The sequence below is a fragment of the Nanorana parkeri genome, unplaced genomic scaffold, assembly GCF_000935625.1.
Source record: "Nanorana parkeri isolate BGI_ZX_2015 unplaced genomic scaffold, ASM93562v1 scaffold67, whole genome shotgun sequence".
Lineage (NCBI taxonomy): Eukaryota > Metazoa > Chordata > Amphibia > Anura > Dicroglossidae > Nanorana > Nanorana parkeri.
The window spans coordinates 1383939-1409337 of record NW_017306335.1 but is presented as its reverse complement, the minus strand read 5'-3'; the positions used below and the strand labels follow the sequence as shown (position 1 = coordinate 1409337).

Sequence of the window (25399 nt, the reverse complement as noted above, 5' to 3'; positions counted from 1 at the left end):
AGGTAGAGCAATATAAATATTATCAGAATTCCTCATGAGGATGTCTCTAGAGTGAAGCAAGGATAGATGGTACTGTGGTTCAGCTGCCTGCCCACCAACATGCAGAAAAACTGCAAGTACAGTGCCAGAAACCATGAAAAGAGGTAACTTGATCAAAATAGAACTTTAATACTTTAAAGTAAACTTGCCACTTGATCGAAAATGTCAAATCTACTCCACCACCCTGTGCAAGTCACACTTTGGCTCCTATATTCACTTTTACTCCTGCTCTACTGCAAGCTCATTATCAATTCAGTTGAATACATTACGGCACACACCCCGGCCCCTATATGACTGCACTGGCCACTTTCTGCATTGTGGGAGGAGTTTAATGTGTTAACTACTCCCCCATACCAGGAAGTACAGGGCTTTTTGCAGACCACCAGTAGGGACCAGCAGTAAACGTTCATGGGCTCTGGGGTGTCTAGTCACTTCACAGATGAAGTAACAAGTACTGATTGTTTTATATGCCTCAGTCATTGACAGGGCCGTTGAATGGGGACAATAGGGTTTTAAATTGAGAAAAAAAAGAAGACCCTGAAAAGCAACCAACACACCAGAACAGCTAACTCACTTAGGCTTCAGGTAGAGCACAGCTTCCTCTCCTTTCTCCATCTGTTGCAGTGCAGTCTCCACTCCTGGGGGGATCCCAAGACTCTCTCCCTCCCCAACTTCAAACTGCAACTCCCGTTCGTCAAACACGCGCCCGTCGTGGAATCCTTGCAGCTTCACTGCATGATAATGATGGAGAAACAGGTTATCCTATGGCCCTCAACCAAACCAGAATTGCTATAGAAACATCCCATATGCCTATCAGGGTTACTCACAAGAGGGTGAAGATTCTGGAGAAGGCAGGAGAAGTGAACAAACTAGGCAATAATTTGTAAAAATTCTCCAATTCAGCTCACTTTCCAGTTCAGCTAAGTTCTGTCCTAGATTGTTCACTTCTCCTGTCTTCTCCAAACTCTTCACCCTTTTGTGAATAACCCTGTGTGAATGAAAAAAAAGCATCTCCAACGTAGACTGATCTTTCAGATCCATTTGGGCAATAGTGAGTGAAGTCCCCTGCTTTTTCTTATATTCTTAGGGACACTACTGATAGAATTGCTCACAGTAGTTCATGTCTCCATCCTTTCTCACAAAGTCCTAATAAAAGGTGTCCCCCTCCGAGCTTAAATCGTGATTATTTGTTTATTCTTCAGGATGGAAAATCCAATTGAAAAAAACGGATATAAAACTTTTGGGTGGAATTTGTCCTGCAGAGATATAGCGGGCAATGGCAGGAACCACATAGCACATTCGGGACACGCTATCCTACACACTGGCAGTGTCAGCTGGAAGATTTGATTTGCTGCCTGCCAGACACATAAGTATTCATCTTCTTATTTCTAAGAACTTATAGGACAGCTCAACAAGGGTTCCTCCAAAGGTCGCTAGTATTTTCTCGAAAAGTGTTATATTCAGCTACAATGACCACCCATGTTAGGAAGTCATCTTCCACTGACATTACATGTAAGGGGTCACTTCTTCAATAACCGGCAAATGTAAAGGGGCTTTTTCCCCAGTCACCACAAATGTAAGGGGGCACTATACTGTCCACCAATGTAAGGTTGCATTTGTGCACTCTCTACAAATGGACGGGGAAACTTCTCCACTGATCACTAGCGTAAGGGGACAGCCTGCGTTTCTTTTTTTTGGCAATTAAAATTATTTATTTTATATGAAGATTATATAAATCTTATAGAGCAGGGGGTGTTTTAAAAACGATCCGCTTAGGGTGTCAAATATGCTAGTTATGCCACATAGGTTTTTTTAAAAATTAAAAACTTACTGTTCTTGCTAGTGTACTGTGAACTGCAGATGTAATCATTTTTTAGCAGGGGTCCCCCACCCCAACCCATGAGACCAAAAAATGATTTAAAGGGTTCATTTAGGGTAAGAAAGTTGAAAAAGGCTGATGTAGGGTGTCATTTTTTCCCCAGTGACCACTAATGTAAGGTGAGATTAAAATTTTTTATTATTTGTTTGATTTTAGTTTCATGATCATATAAAGCATAGTTTTTGTGATTAAATATACAATTTATTGATCATGCTAAATAAAGGTAAAATTAGTTTTAAAGTAGGGGTTCGCTGAGACCTAAAAATCAAGGGTCCCCTCTGGGGTGAAAAGTTTGAGTAAGCTTGTTATGGGGGCTGAAACCAAGGAAGGGGGGGGGTGTATAATAGGAAACTTTTGCATGGTACAAACATGAGAATCCCCCTTAGCAGGATTACCCATCACTTACACTCCACCACGGCACCCTCGTTGGGTTTGGAATATCCCTCGCCCTTCACTCGGATTCTGCGAATAATGCCGCCATCTTCTTCTGATGACAGATCTTCACCTTGGAAGTCAAATAGCTCAATCTGAAGGCAAACAATACAGAATTTGAATATGAAAACTCACAAAAACTTGACTGACAGAAAAACCTAAGATGTCTCTCTTACCTCAAAGATGAGCGTAGCATTTGGTGGAATCTTGGGCGGACTCCCTGATGCTCCATAAGCGTATTCGGGTTTACATGTAACCTGACAGATCTCTCCAACTTTCATGGTGGCCACAGCGATGTCCCACGCTTGAATCACCTGACCTATAAAAAGGAAACGTGTGTCGCCATTAGGTTTCTTCTTCCCCTGAACTGGACCTCTCTCTTCAGGAGAGCCCTCAACCTAGTACTCAGTGGTCGGCTTCGGCTGACCCAGAGGAATGGGCCTCCCTGGCTTCAGCTAGGTGGACATGAGTGCTCTGCCCCTGTCAGCAGCCTTGCTCCCCAAGAAGGGGGGAGGGGCAGCAGTGATAATAGTCCTGTCTCTTTGGGAGGTGGACCATTGAGACACATCCAAGTGAACTTTTTTGTGTGTGTTCACATGCACTTTTTTTGTGCACTGCGGGGTTTAGTTTTTGCGCAACCACTGCGGGTTTCAAAATAAATAAATACCGTGTTTGTCGGCGTATAAGGCGACTGGGCGTATGAGACAATCCCCTAATGTTTCAGTTAAAGGAGAACTATGGGGTTAAGACTTTTCCCCATAGTTCTCCTTAGGGTAACGGGAGGACGCTAGTTTGTCACCCTAAGCTCAGTATACCGCGAGCTACAGCTCGCGGTATACTGAGACGCCACAGTACACCGCGAGTTACTGCTCGCGGTATACTGGGACGCCACAGCTGAAGCGGATCCTGACAATTGAGGCTGGATCCGCCCAGCTGTGTGAGTGACAGCTGGCTCTGCCTAACTAGAGGCAGAGCCAGCTGTACCCGCCCCCTCCCCCGTCCGATCCGCCAGTCAGTGCTGGCGGATGGGAGCGGGGAGGGGGGAATCGAGCCGGCAGAAAGCTGTGACTGGATCGAGAGATGAGCGAACGCCGGTATGTGTTCGCTCACTTCTCGATCTACTGAGCCGACCTGTGACAGTCTCATTGTCACAGGTCGGCTAGAACTATGAGAGGAGTGAAAAGCACTCGCCTCATAGTTCTCCTTTAAAAACATAGGTTTTGGGCTAAGACTACCCCCCTTCCGAGGCAACATCATTTAAAAACATCAACATGGGCCATTTTTTTTAAATACACCCACTAATCTGTCAGCCCGCTGGATGTGCGGTAATACCAGAGTCATATATTGTGCAGTGATGACTTCAGCAAGAATCCTCTGCAATGCTACACACTGAACACACTTCCGCTACATACAGTATACCGCGCTGAGCCAATCACTGAAAGCGATGTACGCGGTATACTGAATGTAGCTTCCGCTACATACAGTATACCCCGTTGAGCCAATCACGGCGAGCAATGTATTCTATTAATGAATACAAAGCCTGCTTGGATTGGCAGAGGTTGTGTACATCGCTCGCCGTGATTGGCTCAGCGCGGTATACTGTATGTAGCCGAAGCTACCGTACATACAGTATTACCGCACATCCAGCAGGCTGACAGATTAGGGACGTTTTGTATACCCGGCGTATAAGACGACCCCCGATTTTCGGGGGATGTTTTGAAGTATAAAAAGTGGTCTTATACGTCGGCAAATATGGTGCATGCATAAAAAAAGTTCAGAGATGAAGAGCTATAACATGTGCAACTCCCTCAAAAAATTGATGTGCAAATTACAGCTTTCACAAAGTTGAAACTTCTTAGAAGCTGTGCACAATCCTCCACATGAGGGCATGAATCCAGGCAGACTGTATTTGAATGAAGACTACCTAAGGAAATGCCCACACAGAGCCAGCTTGTTCTTAGGCCGGTCCTTCCAACGTATCTTCCCCTCCGATGCAGTGGTCTAAGGTCCTTGAGCCATCAGTGTACCCGGCGTAAGAATGCTGAGGGACATATCTTGCTGCAGTGTAGGAGAAGAGAACCTGGAGGGAGCGTTGTGACAGCTAGCTGGATCCGAGGTTCCGTGAGTATTACTTTGTTATTTTAATCCTTTGACAAAAACAAGCAGTTAACCCTTGCAGTGTGGAGTTGCCCCGCTGCAAGGGTTAATCCACTGCCCCTGTGGACGCTGACGCTGCACATCTTCTCAGACTTCCGCTGCTAGATGATTTGACATCCCATTGTTTTCTACATGCCTTTTTACTACCGACTTCTTGTAAGTACAATACAGTTGTGCGTTTTTATCATTAAAATTCGTTTTACACTATGGAGGCGCTCCTTTTTGTTTTTTGTCTCTCAGATTGAAGGTCCTTTGACCTGTGGGAGCTGCCTCTTCAGTGTGTTCGTTACCACTTCAACTGGCCGATATTGCACGTGGAGGCACCGGTATTGTTTCCTGTCACTTGTTATGAAACATTTATTATCACCCCAATTTTTGGTAAAATATAAAAGACGGGGTCACGTCGGGTAAATAGACCCCAAACATGTCAAGCTTTAAAATTGCGCGCGCCCGCGAAATTGCATAAAAACGACCACACCCAAAATTGGCCATAGGCGACGCTTTAAAAGCTTTTAGCGCTCATCAGTAATTAATGGCCCTAAAATTATTGCTCGCACTGCGACGTTTGCGGCGATATGTAACATGTGTGGCGTAATGGGCGCAATCGCCGTTTTCGCACATAGGTGGACCCCGACGCATGTTTGCGTGCGTATGCCGGGGGACTTTTAAAAATGTTTGTGTTATTTTACTTCATCAGCTTCTCACCGGCATCTGTAACCGGAGAGTGACACTGAATGCAGGAAGTGATGTAATATACATCACTTCCTGTATTCGGGGACCGGAGAGGAGATCAAAAAGGAGATTGCAGCTACTACAAGTGATTGGGCGTCTTTAGAGACACCCGATTGCTTAAATGTAAACATCGCTGGCTGTTTACATTGCTAACAGTTTCCCCGCTCGTGTGCGCGCTGAGCGGAGAGGAAATCAAATGTAATTCCATCATTCATGCTGAGGACTGAAAGTACAATTTTTGCACTATTTTAGATGGCACCATTGTACAGAGAGCAAGGTATTACAGCAGAGGTAGGCAACCTTGGCACTCCGGCTGTAATGCAACTACAAACTTCATCATGCCTATGCGAGTCATGCTAATCCTGGCTGTCCGAGAACAGCAAGGCTTCATGGGTCTTGTCATTCCAAAACAGCAGGAGTGCCGAGGTTGCGTACCCATGTATTACAGAATTTAATCCGCAGAGCACAGGGCTACCTGAAGACCATACCTTTCCCCAGGTCAAAGGTGAACTTGTCCTTTCTGTCCCTGCTGGAGTCAAACTTGGTCCCATCAGGCAGCCAGCCGGTGTAGTGGACGCTGACTTTATCCCCAATCATAGGATTCTCCGTCCCGCCGCCTTCCTCCTTGATTTGCTGCAGAAAGAAAACAAGGGCAGGAGATGTGAATTGGCGATAGTTTAGATAAAATGTAGACCTGTCCTCTATATGTAAAAATACAGCTATTAAAAGGACCAGATTTCACCTTTATTTTAGCTACTTTACAGACCCTGCAGATCAGCACTCAGGCTGGGTTCACACCATTTTCCGGACCAGATCTGGAACGCAGTGCATTGTGTTTTTGCCATAATTGTAATATATTTATAGCTTAAAATGGTCTTACATTTTTCTGGTCTGGAACGGACTGCGCTGGTGGGAACAGAGGCCAGAAATAGCATAAAGATACATTGGGATGCATTTTGGGTCCAAAAACAGTCTGGTCTGGAGGTGATCTGGATGTGGTGTGAATGGGCCCTCAAACCAGAAGACCGAAAGTGGGTCATTTGACACAAATAGGGTTTTGCAAAGTACTGTCAACCTAGCAAAGTGAACACGCTAAAGGTGCCTATACACCTGCCGATTATCGTACGATAATCGCGGGAGATACCGCGATCGTACGATAATCGGCAGGCGTATGGAAGGCGTGCAACCGTCTACTGTACAGTCGCACGTCTTTTGTCTTTTGAGTACGCTTGAAAACCCGCCGAGAATCGTACGATTTTCGGGCGGGTTTGTGGCGTGCTCGGAAGACAAATGCCAAACGGGCCGGTGTGCGCAACCGCACACTGCCCGCTCAGCATTGGAATCATCGGAAGCCCTCCCCTCGGCGGGGGGGGCTTGCGATGATCACAAGTACGATCTGCCTGTCCAAGATGGGCAGGTCATACAAAATTTTAATGACCTTACAACCATCGCACAACGAAAGTCATGCGATGGTTGTAAGCTGTATGGCCAGCTTTACAGGAGGGAAGGGGATACACTGTTGTCTTTGTTCAGCAGCCTTATATTAATTGGCTGCAGGAGGGGTCCATGTAGGCCAATCAGACTGATCTTCCCACTAATTACCATTTGCATGGGTCCTTTACAACAGACAAGTCATACAGAGTGCAGAACATCTCATTCATTGGTGACAACATTTTGGCAAATTCCATTAAATTAAACTCTCATTAAAGGCCAACTCAATGCAAAAATACTATTTCTGTTTAGCTCAGCACTTGTAGGCTCGAAGCTTCACCCAACAGGTTCCTTGCACCGCGTAGACTCCTGCTGAGAAATTTCCCTAGATAGAGTTTGTCTTTGATAAAGAAGTATTTGATTTACTTAAAAGAAAGAGTTTCTTACAGCTGTATGTGCTCATTGTTCAGACGTGGATACAAGTACCATAAAAAGATGGGATAGATAAGTACAACACGCTAATCCTGTGTACATAGCTCTTTCTCTGTCATCCACCGCCTTCTCTTTTCCTGGACAAGTTATATGAGCTCTGCAATTTCTATTATATCTCAGTTACCTAATTACTTTGGCTCCTCCTCCGAGTCTTACCTAACAATCAGCTCATAGCACTAAAGCTTGGGGGCGTGGCCTGTTTATGGGCGTAACCGCCAAATGGAAGAAGATCTAGACATGTCTGCCAAGTCCACAGAGCAGACACCAACACATCACCCTATTACTCAGATCAATACTAGATATAGATGTCCGACTGTACAATGTAAATAAAGCTTTAAATCAAACAACAGCAGCAAGTTTGCAGTGAAGGTCTCCAGCCGATAATAGTTATTACATAATGTATAAATTCTTGCTTAAATCCATAAACGGAAATATACAGTGGGGGGTAATTGATCAAAACTGGAGCAGACAACACCTGGAGCAATTGCCCAGGGCAACCAATCAGCTTCTATCTTTCATTTCCAAATCTTAATTGAACAAACTGGAGAGAAGCGGATTGGTTGCCATGGGCAACTGCTCCAGATTCTGTCTGCTCCAGTTTTGATAAATTCCCCTCACAGTATATTGCAGCTTTGGTGGCTGCATTTGTTTTTTTCCCCTGGTGATCCTTCCAGTAACACACTTCCTGTCCTAGGGTAATAACACTCCCTTACTGCACTCTATCGATAATGGAGCAGCGTTGTCACCCTAGGACAGGAGGTGTGCTGTAGACCTAACACACTTCCTATTAAGGCTAAGTTCACACCTAGGCGATTCAGATGCTGAGCTGTTGTCGTGCGTTTTCGATCACGCGACTGTTCATTGTAAACGATAGAAAATAACGTCACCAGCACTCCAAGGGTTAATGAAGCAAGAGTCAATTTATTGGCACATTGCCATTCAACTGCAACTGCATTTTCTATCGTATTTCTCCACGGCGCCATCCGTGGCCACTACAAGCACCCACCCGTTCACACGGGTCTTCCTTTGACGCCGGTAAGGAGTGCAGCAAGAACTTTTGATTTCTGTGTTCATTGTAAACCACGCAGTTGTCGCGCGATTTTCAATGCCTAGTCTAACAGCACGACAACTGGCCATAAATAGCTCCTTTTCACGCGACAGGCGATTTCGTCCGCGCGACAAATCGCAAAGATGTGAACAGCCTCCATTGACCTCAATGCCAATCTGTGTTTTGCGCGATAAATCGCCTAGGTGTGCACCGGCCTTCACACAGATTGAGAGAACGCTGAGGGCCGGTGCACACCTAGGCAAAACCTCACCGCGTGGCAATCGTGCACGATTCCCCGCGCGGTCAGGAGTCGCCTAGGTGTGCACCGATCGCGCTGTGGGTGCCATTATTTTCTAATGGCACCCCAGTCATGCTGGGCGGATCGTGTGAAATAGCCGCGCGTCATGTATCGCAAAAAAAGGTATATGTAACTTTTTTCTGCGATTGCCACGCGGATGTCACCCTATTCAAATCAATGGGGCCGCGCGGCAATCACTGCCTGCATTGAGCATGGCCGCGTGATTCTGGGACGCGCGATCCCAGATCGCGGAGGTCTGCATCGGGCCTGAAGTGTGTACAGTACAGCACTGGATTTCTGGTGGGATCAAATGTTATTTATTTGCACTTATACCAGTAGCCCCCAACAGACCCATTAGTTGGGGGCTACTGGTAACACCACAGACCCACGGGGTGGAGGCTACTGGTAACACCACAGAGCCACGGGGCGGAGGCTACTGGGAACACCACAGAGCCACGGGGCGGAGGCTACTGGGAACACCACAGAGCCACGGGGCGGAGGCTACTGGGAACACCACAGAGCCACGGGGCGGAGGCTACTGGGAACACCACAGAGCCACGGGGCGGAGGCTACTGGGAACACCACAGAGCCACGGGGCGGAGGCTACTGGGAACACCACAGAGCCACGGGGCGGAGGCTACTGGGAACACCACAGAGCCACGGGGCGGAGGCTACTGGGAACACCACAGAGCCACGGGGCGGAGGCTACTGGGAACACCACAGAGCCACGGGGCGGAGGCTACTGGGAACACCACAGAGCCACGGGGCGGAGGCTACTGGGAACACCACAGAGCCACGGGGCGGAGGCTACTGGGAACACCACAGAGCCACGGGGCGGAGGCTACTGGGAACACCACAGAGCCACGGGGCGGAGGCTACTGGGAACACCACAGAGCCACGGGGCGGAGGCTACTGGGAACACCACAGAGCCACGGGGCGGAGGCTACTGGGAACACCACAGAGCCACGGGGCGGAGGCTACTGGGAACACCACAGAGCCACGGGGCGGAGGCTACTGGGAACACCACAGAGCCACGGGGCGGAGGCTACTGGGAACACCACAGAGCCACGGGGCGGAGGCTACTGGGAACACCACAGAGCCACGGGGCGGAGGCTACTGGGAACACCACAGAGCCACGGGGCGGAGGCTACTGGGAACACCACAGAGCCACGGGGCGGAGGCTACTGGGAACACCACAGAGCCACGGGGCGGAGGCTACTGGGAACACCACAGAGCCACGGGGCGGAGGCTACTGGGAACACCACAGAGCCACGGGGCGGAGGCTACTGGGAACACCACAGAGCCACGGGGCGGAGGCTACTGGGAACACCACAGAGCCACGGGGCGGAGGCTACTGGGAACACCACAGAGCCACGGGGCGGAGGCTACTGGGAACACCACAGAGCCACGGGGCGGAGGCTACTGGGAACACCACAGAGCCACGGGGCGGAGGCTACTGGGAACACCACAGAGCCACGGGGCGGAGGCTACTGGGAACACCACAGAGCCACGGGGCGGAGGCTACTGGGAACACCACAGAGCCACGGGGCGGAGGCTACTGGGAACACCACAGAGCCACGGGGCGGAGGCTACTGGGAACACCACAGAGCCACGGGGCGGAGGCTACTGGGAACACCACAGAGCCACGGGGCGGAGGCTACTGGGAACACCACAGAGCCACGGGGCGGAGGCTACTGGGAACACCACAGAGCCACGGGGCGGAGGCTACTGGGAACACCACAGAGCCACGGGGCGGAGGCTACTGGGAACACCACAGAGCCACGGGGCGGAGGCTACTGGGAACACCACAGAGCCACGGGGCGGAGGCTACTGGGAACACCACAGAGCCACGGGGCGGAGGCTACTGGGAACACCACAGAGCCACGGGGCGGAGGCTACTGGGAACACCACAGAGCCACGGGGCGGAGGCTACTGGGAACACCACAGAGCCACGGGGCGGAGGCTACTGGGAACACCACAGAGCCACGGGGCGGAGGCTACTGGGAACACCACAGAGCCACGGGGCGGAGGCTACTGGGAACACCACAGAGCCACGGGGCGGAGGCTACTGGGAACACCACAGAGCCACGGGGCGGAGGCTACTGGGAACACCACAGAGCCACGGGGCGGAGGCTACTGGGAACACCACAGAGCCACGGGGCGGAGGCTACTGGGAACACCACAGAGCCACGGGGCGGAGGCTACTGGGAACACCACAGAGCCACGGGGCGGAGGCTACTGGGAACACCACAGAGCCACGGGGCGGAGGCTACTGGGAACACCACAGAGCCACGGGGCGGAGGCTACTGGGAACACCACAGAGCCACGGGGCGGAGGCTACTGGGAACACCACAGAGCCACGGGGCGGAGGCTACTGGGAACACCACAGAGCCACGGGGCGGAGGCTACTGGGAACACCACAGAGCCACGGGGCGGAGGCTACTGGGAACACCACAGAGCCACGGGGTGGAGGCTACTGGTAATACCACAGACCCACGGGATGGAGGCTACTGGTAACACCACAGACCCATTACCCCACCAGTACTTTATGGATTGAGGATCAGAGAAAATCCACAGAGGGACAAAGTACAAGGCTAATCACTAAGCTGCCAGTCTGTCACTGTAAACCTTGTTTCTTGTTCCTGAATTATTGTACCGGTGTAGAATTTCCTGGAAGGATCTAGGCCCTGGTTCGGTGGTCATGGTCCCTACAGCTACCGAACTACACATTCCAACATATACTGCAGGGGTAGGCAACCTCAGCACTCCAGCTGTTGTGGAACTACAAGTCCCATAAGACACTGTAAGACTCTGACAACCACAGGTAAGGCAAATGAGAGTTGTAGTTTCACCACAGTCCTTAGAAGTCCTGCGGTTGCCAACCCCCGATCTATTGCTACCACCATAAGCACGACCAATGAACCACCAGCCTATGTGGAGACGTGATCATTTTTATGGAGGCTTTGGGGCAAGTCTCCCTCTAAGTCACAGATATGGAAGAAATATGTCATGGAATAAAAATGATTAACACCCTAAACATTCATCTTTACCAGGAATGCCAAACATTTGACATACTGAATCCTATTCAGAAATATTTGGGCTAGACGGCAGGGCCAGGTTTGATGTCTGGGATATCATTTTGCATTTTTGGCTGATTTCCATGACTGCCTGGCATGGCGTCCTTAAGAAATGTGTCAAATGGCATTTGGAAAAATAATGTTGCACGAAAGGCTTCAAACCTGGCATAAAAGGCCACAAAATCTTAACAGGGGGGTACTGATCGTACAAATATTCCTTCCCTGAAAACAATGGACGCCGACGTGTATCAATGGCCACAAATTTCTGACAAAAAAACGAGCAGAAAGTTTTTTACAAATTGGGACATCTACAAAACTGATTATTATTATCATATGAAAGGTGGAAAAGCAAAAACAGAAAAAGTGTAAAATTGGGATTTTCATTTTTACCGAAGGGAAGCGTAAACTGGGAGCATAGACAAGGGACTGCATGCACTGGTTCCGGTACCAGGTCATAATTATAGGTCCATTGCACAATCGGTTTAATTTACACCCTCAGAAGGAAGCCAGATCTCAGGCCTGCTGGATTATTAGGCTTCCCTGGTTAGATACTCGGCATTGTCTAGTCTTTACCTATACTCCATACAATGTCCATACTCCAGCCACAAACTGTCCTGTGCAGCAGCCACAATTCACACATCAGGTGGGTGTGCAATAGAAAAGCAATTAGGCCCAATTATAAGAAGTGCACCCACTGAACCTTACTAAACTACCCCAGTCTTACAAAAATCCACCTCAATGCTCCAGCTCATTGCACACAACCACACACACTAAGGGGTCTCATTGCTTTACCTTCAGCACACCCTGATCTCTCTTTGGGCTGATGTCTATCCCCTCCATGGAGATGTCCTGGGGTGCCTGCTCAGTCTTCATCTCCTCCGCTGTCATTGTGATCTCCTACAGGTTAGCCCGAGAAGCTCTCCGAGTGGTTTTTAGGTGAAGCAGACTGTAGATCTGTAAATGCAGGGTGACTTCCAGCTGCTGATCCCAGGGTGAAGTACACTGACAGCTCTTGGGGTGCACTAGATCTAATAGGGTGCAACAGCTCTGTCAGCTGCAGATTCTCAGCTCTGGATCTCTAGGTGCAGCTGTCTCCCGGCTCTGAATTCCTGAAAGCTGTAGGATGTCAGCTCTGCTGGCCTGGCTGCAGCAAGGTCTGGATCTCTGGGTGCAACAGATTCTTAGCTCTGGATCTCTGGGTGCAGCTGTCTCCCAGCTCTGGATCTCCGTGTGCAGTGAACTCTGAATCTGAGGGTGCAGATGACTGTCAGCGCTGGATCTCAGGGTGCAGAGAGCTCTGGGTCTCAGGGTGCAGATGACTGTCAGCTCTGGATCTCAGGGTGCAGTGAGTTCTGGGTGCAGATGACTGTCAGCTCGGGATCTCAGGGTGCAGTGAGTTCTGGGTGCAGATGACTGTCAGCTCTGGATCTCAGGGTGCAGTGAGTTCTGGGTGCAGATGACTGTCAGCTCGGGATCTCAGGGTGCAGAGAGCTCTGGATCTCAGGGTGCAGGAGGATATCAGTTCAGCAGGTCTGGCTGCAGCAGGCTCTGCAGTTGCTTGCACAGTGTTGTGTGTGCTCAGACCTGGATGTGTTCTGTAGGCCGGAGAGGCAATGCCAGCTCTGGGCCCCTCCCCCCGGCACTGGGAGGAGAAAACTTCCAGGACATACTAGAAGTTTCTACTCAAAAGAGGAGTCACCCTGCAACTGAACATCAACAATATCAAGATGCTGAAAGGAGGAGGCGGAGCTTAGTACAGCCTTACTGCCACTGACAGCGATACAAAGAGCATGCCCAGCTTGTTATGTACAGAACCCTTCCTCCAATACACAGATCATACCCCCTGATTGTAATATACATTGCTCCACCCCCATATACCGAGTGCAATACACAGATCACACCCCCTAATTGTAATATACAGTGCTCCACCTCCATATACCGAGTGTATACACAGATCACACCCCCTAATTGTAATATACAGTAGAGTACAGTAACAACACCAGGCACTGTGGCTCTCTGCTGCCACCCAGTGGGCACTAGCTAGTATGAACGAGCCCTCACACTACTTATTTCTATGCTGTCCATTCTTTTTTTTCTCTTTTTAGGTTTTCTTTTTTCCTCTCTGACCTTTTATAATGATTTTGTTACGAGAAATGTCATACAAGTAATTATTAAGGGTCTGTAGGGAGCACAAGTGTAGAAGTATTGATTTGTAAAAGGGCTATAATAGCCGTATTCTCTAGCAGTCTCATGTAAAGTGTCTTCAGTCTATGACTGTCTCCTGAAGCATGTCCCCAGTCTACATCAACTCTCATAGCATGTCCCTGATCTCCAACAACTCCTATAGCATGTCCCCAGCCTCCAACAACTCCTATAGCATGTCCCCGGTCTCCAACAACTCCTATAGCATGTCCCGCTCTCCAACAACTCCTATAGCATTTCCCTGGTCACGAACAACCCCTATAGCATGTCCCTGGTCTCCAACAACTCCTATAGCATGTCTTCAGTCTCCATCAATCTCTATTGCATGTCACCAGCCTCCAACAACTCCTATAGCATGTCCCTGGTCTCCAACAACTCCTATAGCATGCCCCTGGTCTCCAACAACCCCTATAGCATGTCCCTGGTCTCCAACAACCCCTATAGCATGTCCCTGGTCTCCAACAACTCCTATAGCATGCCCCTGGTCTCCAACAACCCTATAGCATGTCCCTGGTCTCCAACAACCCCTATAGCATGTCTTCAGTCTCCATCAATCTCTATTGCATGTCACCAGCCTCCAACAACTCCTATAGCATGTCCCCGGTCTCCAACAACTCCTATAGCATGTCCCTGGTCTCCAGCAACTCTTATAGCATGCCCCTGGTCTCCAACAACCCCTATAGCATGTCCCTGGTCTCCAACAACTCCTATAGCATGTCCCCAGCCTCCAACAAACCCTATAGCATGTCCCCAGTCTCCATCAACCTATATTGCATGTCCCTGGTCACCAACAACTCCTATAGCATGTCCCCGGTCTCCAACAACTCCTATAGCATGTCCCCAGCCTCTAACAACTCCTATAGCATGTCCCCAGCCTCTAACAACTCCTATAGCATGTCCCCAGCCTCTAACAACTCCTATAGCATGTCCCCAGCCTCTAACAACTCCTATAGCATGTCCCCAGCCTCTAACAACTCCTATAGCATGTCCCCAGCCTCTAACAACTCCTATAGCATGTCCCCAGCCTCTAACAACTCCTATAGCATGTCCCCAGCCTCTAACAACTCCTATAGCATGTCCCCAGCCTCTAACAACTCCTATAGCATGTCCCCAGCCTCTAACAACTCCTATAGCATGTCCCCAGCCTCTAACAACTCCTATAGCATGTCCCCAGCCTCTAACAACTCCTATAGCATGTCCCCAGCCTCTAACAACTCCTATAGCATGTCCCCAGCCTCTAACAACTCCTATAGCATGTCCCCAGCCTCTAACAACTCCTATAGCATGTCCCCAGCCTCTAACAACTCCTATAGCATGTCCCCAGCCTCTAACAACTCCTATAGCATGTCCCCAGCCTCTAACAACTCCTATAGCATGTCCCCAGCCTCTAACAACTCCTATAGCATGTCCCCAGCCTCTAACAACTCCTATAGCATGTCCCCAGCCTCTAACAACTCCTATAGCATGTCCCCAGCCTCTAACAACTCCTATAGCATGTCCCCAGCCTCTAACAACTCCTATAGCATGTCCCCAGCCTCTAACAACTCCTATAGCATGTCCCCAGCCTCTAACAACTCCTATAGCATGTCCCCAGCCTCTAACAACTCCTATAGCATGTCCCCAGCCTCTAACAACTCCTATAGCATGTCCCCAGCCTCTAACAACTCCTATAGCATGTCCCCAGCCTCTAACAACTCCTATAGCATGTCCCCAGCCTCTAACAACTCCTATAGCATGTCCCCAGCCTCTAACAACTCCTATAGCATGTCCCCAGCCTCTAACAACTCCTATAGCATGTCCCCAGCCTCTAACAACTCCTATAGCATGTCCCCAGCCTCTAACAACTCCTATAGCATGTCCCCAGCCTCTAACAACTCCTATAGCATGTCCCCAGCCTCTAACAACTCCTATAGCATGTCCCCAGCCTCTAACAACTCCTATAGCATGTCCCCAGCCTCTAACAACTCCTATAGCATGTCCCCAGCCTCTAACAACTCCTATAGCATGTCCCCAGCCTCTAACAACTCCTATAGCATGTCCCCAGCCTCTAACAACTCCTATAGCATGTCCCCAGCCTCTAACAACTCCTATAGCATGTCCCCAGCCTCTAACAACTCCTATAGCATGTCCCCAGCCTCTAACAACTCCTATAGCATGTCCCCAGCCTCTAACAACTCCTATAGCATGTCCCCAGCCTCTAACAACTCCTATAGCATGTCCCCAGCCTCTAACAACTCCTATAGCATGTCCCCAGCCTCTAACAACTCCTATAGCATGTCCCCAGCCTCTAACAACTCCTATAGCATGTCCCCAGCCTCTAACAACTCCTATAGCATGTCCCCAGCCTCTAACAACTCCTATAGCATGTCCCCAGCCTCTAACAACTCCTATAGCATGTCCCCAGCCTCTAACAACTCCTATAGCATGTCCCCAGCCTCTAACAACTCCTATAGCATGTCCCCAGCCTCCAACAACTCCTATAGCATGTCTGCAGTCTCCAAAAACTCCTATAGTGTGTTTGCCATCTTTGACCATCTGTTGCATGTCTTTAGTCTCTGACAGCATTTTGAAGATATTTACTTCTCATGTCATATCATGTGCAGCTCTTAGGTGATGTCAGGTGCCACGCTTGAGATCCGCTATATCAAGTAAGTTGACCACTGTTGCATTACAGGATACAGCAGTGAGGTGGAGGCGAGAGGGAGGAACCAGTGAGATGGACACTCGGAGAAAAGTCGATTTCTGTTGGACATCATATTAGGATTTCTCAGCAGTGCTGTGAGTGTATCCTCTCTTCTTTTTCAGGTACGGAATCTTTAAAAGTACAGTTTCTCTTTAGAGGGGAACTGTGTGTTTTTTCCAAGTGCATCTGAAACTAAACTTGTTTCTTTTCATTTGGATAACGAAGGTAAGGCTCAGGCCTAGTTCGCAAATAAGTACATGCACAATTTTCTGGGCAGTTGCCCTGCGTTCTGATTGTGGTTGTAGTGGCGAACACGCGTCTATTAAAATTTGCACGTTTTTGTCCCCGCGTATGAACGTGCAAAAAACCCCTGCATGAACGCGTGCTCATTTGCACACGCTCAGGTATGAATGGAGTCTTAGCACTCTTGTCAGGTGTTAATTACTGTCTATGTTCCCACTTGTGAGATTCATCATCTCTATTTTTCTGGTGACCACTGTTAAGGTGCCCATACACTGCTCGATTCTCGTACGAGAATCGCGGGAAACCCCGCGATCGTACGAGAATCGAGCAGTGTGAACGAAGACGTGCGACCGTTTCTACTGTACGGTCGCACGTCTTTTGTCTAAGGAGCACTCTAGAAAACCAGCCGAAAATCGTACGATTTTCGGATGGTTTGAACGGTGCTCGGGAGACAAATGCCGAACGGGCCGGTGTGCACGCGCACACAGTGCCCCTTCAGCATTGCGGTCATCGGAAGCCCGCCCCTCAGGGGGGTGGGCTTGCGATGATCGAGAGTACGATCTGCCTGTCCAAGATGGGCAGATCGTACGTTTTTTAAATTACTTTACAACCATCGCAAGACTAAGTTCTTGCGATGGTTGTAAAGTGTATGTCCACCTTTACCGAGACTGAATATGAGATACAAATTCAAAATTTTACAGCTGTGCCCATAACAGGAAACATTTTCCAAAATGGAAAACTTTTTCTGATGTCTACTGTGTAAAGCTGGCTATACGCTGAGCATATTTGCTCAGTGGCTGGTTCTATATCCTTGCTCCCATCTAACATCCTTGGATTGAATAATCAAATAAAGCCGGGCAGGAGAAATTGTCGGATCAGATGCAGCCATTATTCAGGTATTTTGGCAGCCGGTGGGGTGGGAGCCGCAATCAGTGTATTCTCCTGTTTAGTGTGGATAGGGGAATCTGTTTTTTTTTCATTCAGCCCGAAAGGAGTTATGCAAATGTAAAAATACCTTAACGGGTCGTCCCTGGATGCAATCTGTCTGCATCCAGAGTCGGACATCTTTCCCTCCCTAGCCGCAGGTAACCGCTGGATGTGTGGATAGTGCGGACAGCTGCAGCTCCTGTCATTGCTTTGTATAGGCTGACCGTCTAGACCAGTGTTTTTCAACCTGTTTTGAGTTGCGGCACACTTTTAAACTCAGCAAAAATTCGGGGCACCCCAGTTTAAAGCCACGTTCACACTTTTACTGCGCATTTTGCCACGCGCCACCCCAATAATTTCAATGGGCTACCACACACGCGGCATACACGGCAAAGAAGCTCATGCACCATTTTGAGCTGTGAGCTTCACGCGGTTTATATGACCACATTTGATGCGCATTAATGCGTGGGACAAAAACGTGCTGCCTTTGAGGTGCCATTAACAGTGGCACTGCGAGCTTGTCAAACGCATGCATTACTTTTTCAGCCACAACGGTGCAATTGAATGCATTACATGCAGGATATGCATTTGTGTGCCATTTAGATGAATGCCAATGCAAAGCAACTGTGCACTGTGATGCATTTTAGCATTTGTCTGAACTAGCCCTAAGCATTCTGGCTTATCCCTCTCCCATCTCAACCTGGCTCCTCAGTCCCAGACTGAACCGTACCTCCGATATATTGGAAGACAGGATGGCTGCAGGACTTTTGGCACTGCTGGCACGTGTCACATCTGTGCCAGCACATTCTGAGGCCCTGGGTCAGTTGGGTGCCTGGCAGGACACTGGCTTGCTCCCCGGCAACCAATGATATGGTTGGTGGGCGGCCTGCACAGCATACTTTGCCAAGAATGTCTAAGCTAATGTATGCTGTGCAGGCCGCCCACCAACCATATCATTGGTTGCCAGGGAGTAAGCCAGTGTCCCGCAAGGCACACAACTGATTCCTAGCATCCAATTATGTCATCTGTTGGTACAGACATTGCCAGCAGCACCTATAGTTACGGATGACATAATCGGTTGCCATGATTGAGTTGGTGCGTTGCGAGATGCCCACTGATTACCTTGGAAATAGATATGCACAGGCTGTAGAACATTCTTGTGGAATTTTTGGATCCATTTTGCTGCAGCACCCATAATAAACTCCGGCAGCAGACCAGAGTGCCAGGGCACCCCAGTTGCTAGTCACTGGTCTAGACATAAAAGACCAGTGTAAATAAGGCCTAAAGCAGTGGTGATCAACCTTTCTAGTGCTGGGACCCCTTGGTAACATTTGCCAAGTTGTGGTAACCCCCAATGGTAAAATTTAGGGATGACGCGGCTGCTGCAGCGACATCTGGAGGCGTGGCGGGAGAACTGACACTGCTGCGCTTATGCGCTAGGAGAGGGCTGAGGAGGACTCTCACCTAGCACAGCAGAAATCACACAGCTACCCACAGGTTGAGAACCACTGCTGTAGATGAACAGTCATTGAGTAAATCAACCTGGAAGAGGCGATTTACTAAAATGTTCTTCACTTTGCCCACTGTGTTTAATTTGCTTCCAGCAGCCAGTCATGTGCTGAAATTATTTTTTTCATTTCCTTGTTCACCAATTAAGTGAGCGCAGGTTAATTGGACGCCTTTAGAAAAGTCGTTGTGCTATAATCAAAGTGATATCTGACGCTACTACCTTAAGCAACATTTTCCAACATAGCTGACTTGCTATCTAATTACCTTATACAAAAAAATAGGTTGTCACCTTTAAGCCTCCTATTACAGCAACTATATATAAATAAATGTCAGCCATATAACTTTCTGTACACGAACTGCATCATTCACAGACAGGCTTGAGAATGTTATCATTAGCTGTTGTTTTATGTGAAGCCAGGTTTTGATTTAGGTTTACTAGTCCTTTAAGTGGAATCAATGTCATCAGTTAGTCAGGTAAAACAATGTAAGGAAGTGGCGATGTGTACTTGCTCCCCTTATTACTGGAGCTGGAGATGCTGAGGTCTTAGCCAGCTGATCAAAGCCCGTCGTACACCTTCAGAATAAAAAAACAAAACAAAACAGCATAGGAATGCATAGCTACATCCCTATTGGCTATTTCACTTTGCAATAGCCAATAGCAAACTAGCTATTGCACCCGCCCTCTGCTGCTGTCAATCACCAGAAGAGGACCTGATGGAGAACTTCAGGTCCCACTCTGCTGATTGGCAGCAGCAGAGGGTGGGTGCAATAGCTAGTTTGCTATTGCAAAGTGAAATAGCTATTCGGAATCCAGCTATGCATTCCTATGGTGGGTTTTTTTCTGACTTACGGTGGCCGGCGGCCCCCGATGTCAGAAAAAAACAACGATCACAGGGAAAGGTTTACTCTGCTCGATTGAGCAGAGTAAACCTTTCCGGGAGAAAATGTTTCTCTCCCGCGGCCGCTATCTAATACTGGGAGACTCCAGGGCGACCCCTGGCAAATCGTCATTCGACTCCAATGGGGTCGCGAGCCACAGGTTGAGAATCGCTGGCCTAAAGGAAGGATTTGCATGACTCCACCCACTGCCCCCTAAAATGAGGAAAAATCCCCTTATTTTTGGTATATGTGATGGCATTAGACATCGAAATACCTCATGAAGGTTTTGTGTTCCACTAAATCTAAAATGAAAAATACTTCCCTTAAAACCGTGAGTAGGAGATACATTAATACTATAAACGTTTCCAGGTACAGAGACCCTTCATGGGACCCAAATCTCCACGGTCCACACACGGACAGTTCCCCAAAATATGCACGGGTTAAGGCGGGAAATCCTGATCTTCCCTCCATGCCCTAGCAACACTGACGTCACCGTCCTTCTTTCCAGCTCCGCTATTGGAAGTTTAGGCTAAGCGATACCGGATTGGCTGGGGGCTGTGGGGAGCGACTGTAATCGCCGATTGGCTCCCACACTCGGGAGTGTGTGACTGGCTGAGAGGGTGCGCGGGAGATTGTGTTTATCAGTGGAGTCTGCCGGCTGAGTCTATCAGGTAATGGTCAATGATTTCTGTACGGAGGGTTCTGGATGAATCTCGGGGGCAGTTTGAGGGGCCGGTGGAAGGTGGAAACGTATCTGAATGTGTATGTAGGCTGTGATCACTATAGGTTTATGCTATACCATAAAGTGTAGCATAAGTTTCTGCTGTTCCATATTACCTGTGTCACTCTGAGGTCTTGACAGCCCCTGTTATTGAAAACCACCCCACACAGCATACCTCGAAGGGCCTCATGTAAACCAGGTCGCACATTGCTTGCTTCTACTTATTAAAGTACAGCTCAAGCCAAAACTTTTTTTTCCATTTTGGATGAAATATCTTTACAAACATTATAAGACTGTGAGGGGAATGTATCAAAACTGGAGCAGACAAGATCTGGAGCAGCTGTGCATGGCAACCAATCAGCTTCTCTCTTTCATTTTCAAATCTTAACTGAACAGAGAAGCTGATTGGTTGCCATGGGCAACTGCTCCAGATTTTGTCTACTCCAGTTTTGATCAATTCCCCTCTGTGTCCCCCTAGGGGGTTTTCATTTACTTCCTTTTCTGTTGACACAACAAGAAGTGAAAGGAAATCTCCCCAAATTTAGCAAAAATGACTCGCTAGTTCACACAAGCCTGTGGATGAAAAAGCAAGTGGCAATGCATTGCACGTTCCTTGTGATATCATTCACTGTGAATGGCACCCCAGCGCACCTTTGCTGCAACACATGACTGGGAAAACGGAGCAAAACCTATATTTTTGTGTGTAAGGCTTCATTCACACTATGTGATTTGAGGTTCCTGCAACAGGAACCTATCCTGTCCAGGGACAGCGATCTATTCTAAGCCACACGTACTCATATCACATATGATAACTAGCGGACTGCTGCCTATAGATCGGGAATGGAGCGAACACATACCGGCGCTCGCTCATTTCTCGATCCTGTCCCTGCAGAGAACGGTGACTGTCAGTCACGGCTCCCTGCAGGGATTCCCCCTCCCCTCTTCAATCCTTCAGCGCTGATGGGAGGAACGGATGGGGAAGGGGGCGGGTACAGCTGGCTCTGCCTCTGGATAGGCAGAGCCCGCTGTCACTCGCGCAGCTGGGTGGATCTCGACAGCATTGTCTGGATCCGTCCGGGCTGCGGCGGTCTCAGTATACCGCAGGCTGTAGCACACGATATAATGAGCTTTGGGTGACGGGAGGACGCTAGTATATGTCCTCCTGTGACCCTTAAGAGAACCATCGGGAAAAACACCCCATAGTTCTCTTTTAACTTGAACGGGTATAGTGGCCACAGCTAGACGGGACATTGGGGATGCCTGCTGCTGGAATAATCACATAGTGTGAATGAATCATTACAGTGTGTTGCAGCCCAAACATTTTGAATGGGTTTCCTAACCAGTACATCCAGCGCACCCAAACGCCAAATGTTCTGCAGCAATCGATGGGTAAGATGGTACAAGACTCTACTACCCCCAGGACAAATGGGAGAATTCTCCCACCAGGGACAGAGACAGCAATAAAAATGGAATAGGGGGAATGTATCAAAACTGGAGCAGACGGCTTCTGAAGCACTTGCCCATGGCAACCAATCAGCTTTTTTCAGTTTTAGTTAAGCCTTGAAAATTAAAAAAAAAAGCTGATTGGTTGCCATGGCCAGCTGCTCCTGATTCTGTCTGCTCCAAATTTTGATAAATCCCCCTGAGAGTTTTTAAAAGTACAGGGTAGCCTTGACTGCATGGTGCTTTGGATTGCAAAGTCTAATCTTTTAAAGCCCAACAGAACTTTCAGTTGAAATCAGCTAAATATATTCCAGGTGCATCAAAACAAAAGATATGCAGATTCTAACAGTTTTTCTTTAGAAAGCAGTCACATCCTGTGTAGAAAAGCCTGTCCCCTGCCAGCATGCTGCAGAGAAGGACCCTTACTCTCTGTGCTGAAGCAGTTGTCTCCCTGCAGAGGTCCAACACATCCTATGCTGAGTCAGAGCTAAAGCTCTCCAATCAGACTTAAACTTTGCTGATTACAGAGCGCTAGGCCTGACTTGGTAAGGGATGTGTCAGACCTCTGCAGAGAGACCACTGCTTACACACAGGGAGCAAGGGCCTTATGTGCAGGGTACAGGATTTTCCCAGATTGTGGCTGCTTTGTAAAGAAAACAACGATTTTGCACATGTTTTAATCCACCTGGAATGACTTTAGCTGATCTAATCTTGAGATACACCAAATGCTCCATTTTTCCAATCCATTCTAAACAGTGTGGATGGGGGAGTCTTCATCCACCGGGCTATTGTATGGTGTATTGGTGCCGCTGTCAGGATGCCTGAAGAGTGACTGCAGCCCATCAGCCAATAATCTGTTCAGCCGAGACTCTTCAGACTGACTCCTTCTTCTTTGAATTTTAGCCGGGCCCTGCTGACCCCCACACTGTTTAATGGAAGTCGATTTTTCAATGGACTTTTGTTAACAGTTTAAATTGAAGCAGTGTGACGATGATGAGTCCAGACCTCACCGGCTGGGCAGACCTGCTAAGGTTTCATTGATGTGTTTATTCAGATGAATGTTTTCAGCTCCCACACATGATATAACCACCCTGGCTTTGTACGATATGCAGTATAACCTATAGAGCCGTGTTCGGCGGCAGACGGATATCAAAGCTGAGCCACCGAGATTTTTGTTTCTTCCTTTTGTCTCCCAATGATGTGACTTATGCTATTTGAGTTTTGATGTGAATTGTCTGAATCCCTTTTGAAAGGTTAATAAAAACTGATTCAACACTAAATTGAAGCAGTGTATGGGCAGCTTTAGGGCTCATGTCGATGGGTGTTGTTTTCCTGCGTTTGACTCTTTTTAGTCCAACACAGTTCTGCAAAATCCCATTGCCTTTAATTAAGCAGTACACATGGCAATTCTAAGGCTGTGCATGACCTGCTTTGTATTTCTTGCCGTGTGTCCCAATTCATGTCTAGAATGTAGATGTCACCAGCACGACAGAAGCTCACAAGTCAGTGCAAATCCATTTATTAATAGATGCCACTCAGAATAACAAGCGCTTTCGGGGGCGCACAGGGTCCCCTTCATCAGGCTCAGAGTAGAGATGTCGTGCTGGTGACATCTACATTCTAAGCTGTTTTGTGTGCGGCGCCATCCGCTGTCATTTCAAGCACCCATATACTTTTTGGGGGATTTCCGGTAAGGAGTGCTACAGGATTTATGACTTTTTTGTACCAATTCATTATTATTATTATTATTATTATTACATCATTCATGTCTAGTCGAAGACAATTTTAAAACTGGGTTGTGATTGGCTGCCATTTTTAGCAAGTACCTGAATCCTTGTTGCACATGAAAGGTGAACATAGCCTTGTAGAGCCAAAGGAAATCTCACCGCTCCAATTCCTCCCCAGGAGGACTACCTCTATGAATAAGTGTATGGGTGAAACATGTGAGAGGTTGTATCTGATTGGGGGGTTGCGGTGGTGGTATTTGCTGCTTTATACACTTTAATTCACTGTTATAATGGATTTGCTGTGAATTTCAATAAAGTCTGAAGTATTTGAATTCTCTGGATAGTGCGATCTGTTCGTATACGTGAACATATCCTTGTCACTATGAGTGTGAGAGTTTTGATCAACACTAGAAAAACTGTTATCCCTAACAAAATGAGAATATAAAACAAATGTTCTATTAGTTTTGTTGATTTATTACATTGGTTACCCTTTTTCTTTTTTAGTTTTAAAGGGAATGGATTCATCCTTTGAGACCACAACCCCGAAGTTCCCTTTTCCCTTTCCTCCTTACCCCATCCAGGAGCAGTTCATGTCAGAACTGTACCGTGTCTTAGAGGCCGGCAAGGTTGGCATCTTTGAGAGTCCCACAGGAACGGTGAGGGTAAAAACAAAGTTGTTTGACTGTCAGGTTTATTCGCAAAAGGGTGAAGGGAGGAGAAGGCAGGAGAAGTGAACAATCTAGGACAACATAGCTGAACTGGAAAGTGAGCTGAATTGTCCTAGATCAGTGGTTCTCAACCTGTGTAACCTCAGGACCCACATTTGTCCTTGGTCATTAAGTCGTGACCCAAGTCGCACTGCAATGGAATGCACTGCATTACGGTACCGCACATTCCGGTGCGGGCAATCGAACTGTGGGCGGGAGGTGCGTTTGGGGTGCTATTCAAATGAATGGCAACACAACACACCTCCCACACCAAAACACATGGTAGGTCCACCCAGTCTCCCTACCTTACAAGAACTGGAGTGGATCCTCAGCCTGCGGTCCAGTGCGGGCTGCTGTGCCGTGATGGAGCTCCATCCATATGTGCATTGCTTGTACAGCTCCCTTGTGTGCCCTGTAGAGGTGGCGGGAGCCAAAATGTGATGTCACTCCGGTCCAGGCACCTCTTTAGGACACATAAGCAACGCATGTATGGATGGAGCTCCCTCGCGGCCATAGCCCCATCCCACCTCAAGCTGACACTCGGGCATAATTTGAATGGCTGCTTGGTGCGAGAACTGACAGTGCTGCACTAGGGAGAGGCTGAGGAGCATCTCACCTACAAAAGTGGAAGGCATTTGGCGACCCACTGAACATGGGATCGCGACCCACCAGTTGAGAACCAAGGTGCTAGATTGTTCCCTTCTCCTGCCTTCTCCAAACTCTTCAACTTTCTGTGAATAGCCCTATGTGTGTTTGTGATTTCTTACCTTTTT

The 25399-nt window shown here is 48.3% G+C and overlaps 2 protein-coding genes across 3 annotated transcripts in view; one reads left to right on the top strand and one right to left on the bottom strand.

Moving 5' to 3' along the window:
* FKBP4 (FK506 binding protein 4) overlaps positions 1–25399 on the bottom strand; it is a 38269-nt gene that overhangs the window by 6574 nt on the left and 6296 nt on the right. The window contains exons 1-7 of one of the 2 annotated variants that reach the window (XM_018576466.1): positions 16734–16744; positions 16697–16701; positions 12378–12485; positions 5728–5872; positions 2527–2669; positions 2325–2445; positions 614–770 (exon numbers count right to left, since the gene is read on the bottom strand). In XM_018576466.1, coding sequence (XP_018431968.1) covers positions 614–770; positions 2325–2445; positions 2527–2669; positions 5728–5872; positions 12378–12473 — 662 coding nt within the window. In that variant the 5' untranslated portion in view covers positions 12474–12485; positions 16697–16701; positions 16734–16744. Of the gene's footprint in view, positions 1–613; positions 771–2324; positions 2446–2526; positions 2670–5727; positions 5873–12377; positions 12486–16696; positions 16702–16733; positions 16745–22738; positions 22749–25399 lie in introns of those variants that run through there. The other variant, XM_018576465.1, reaches the window with a different exon arrangement.
* The window catches only part of DDX11 (DEAD/H-box helicase 11), an 81979-nt gene continuing 81089 nt past the window's right edge, over positions 24510–25399 (top strand). The window contains exon 1 of the mRNA XM_018576423.1: positions 24510–24575. Coding sequence (XP_018431925.1) covers positions 24510–24575 — 66 coding nt within the window. The remainder of the gene's footprint in view (positions 24576–25399) is intronic.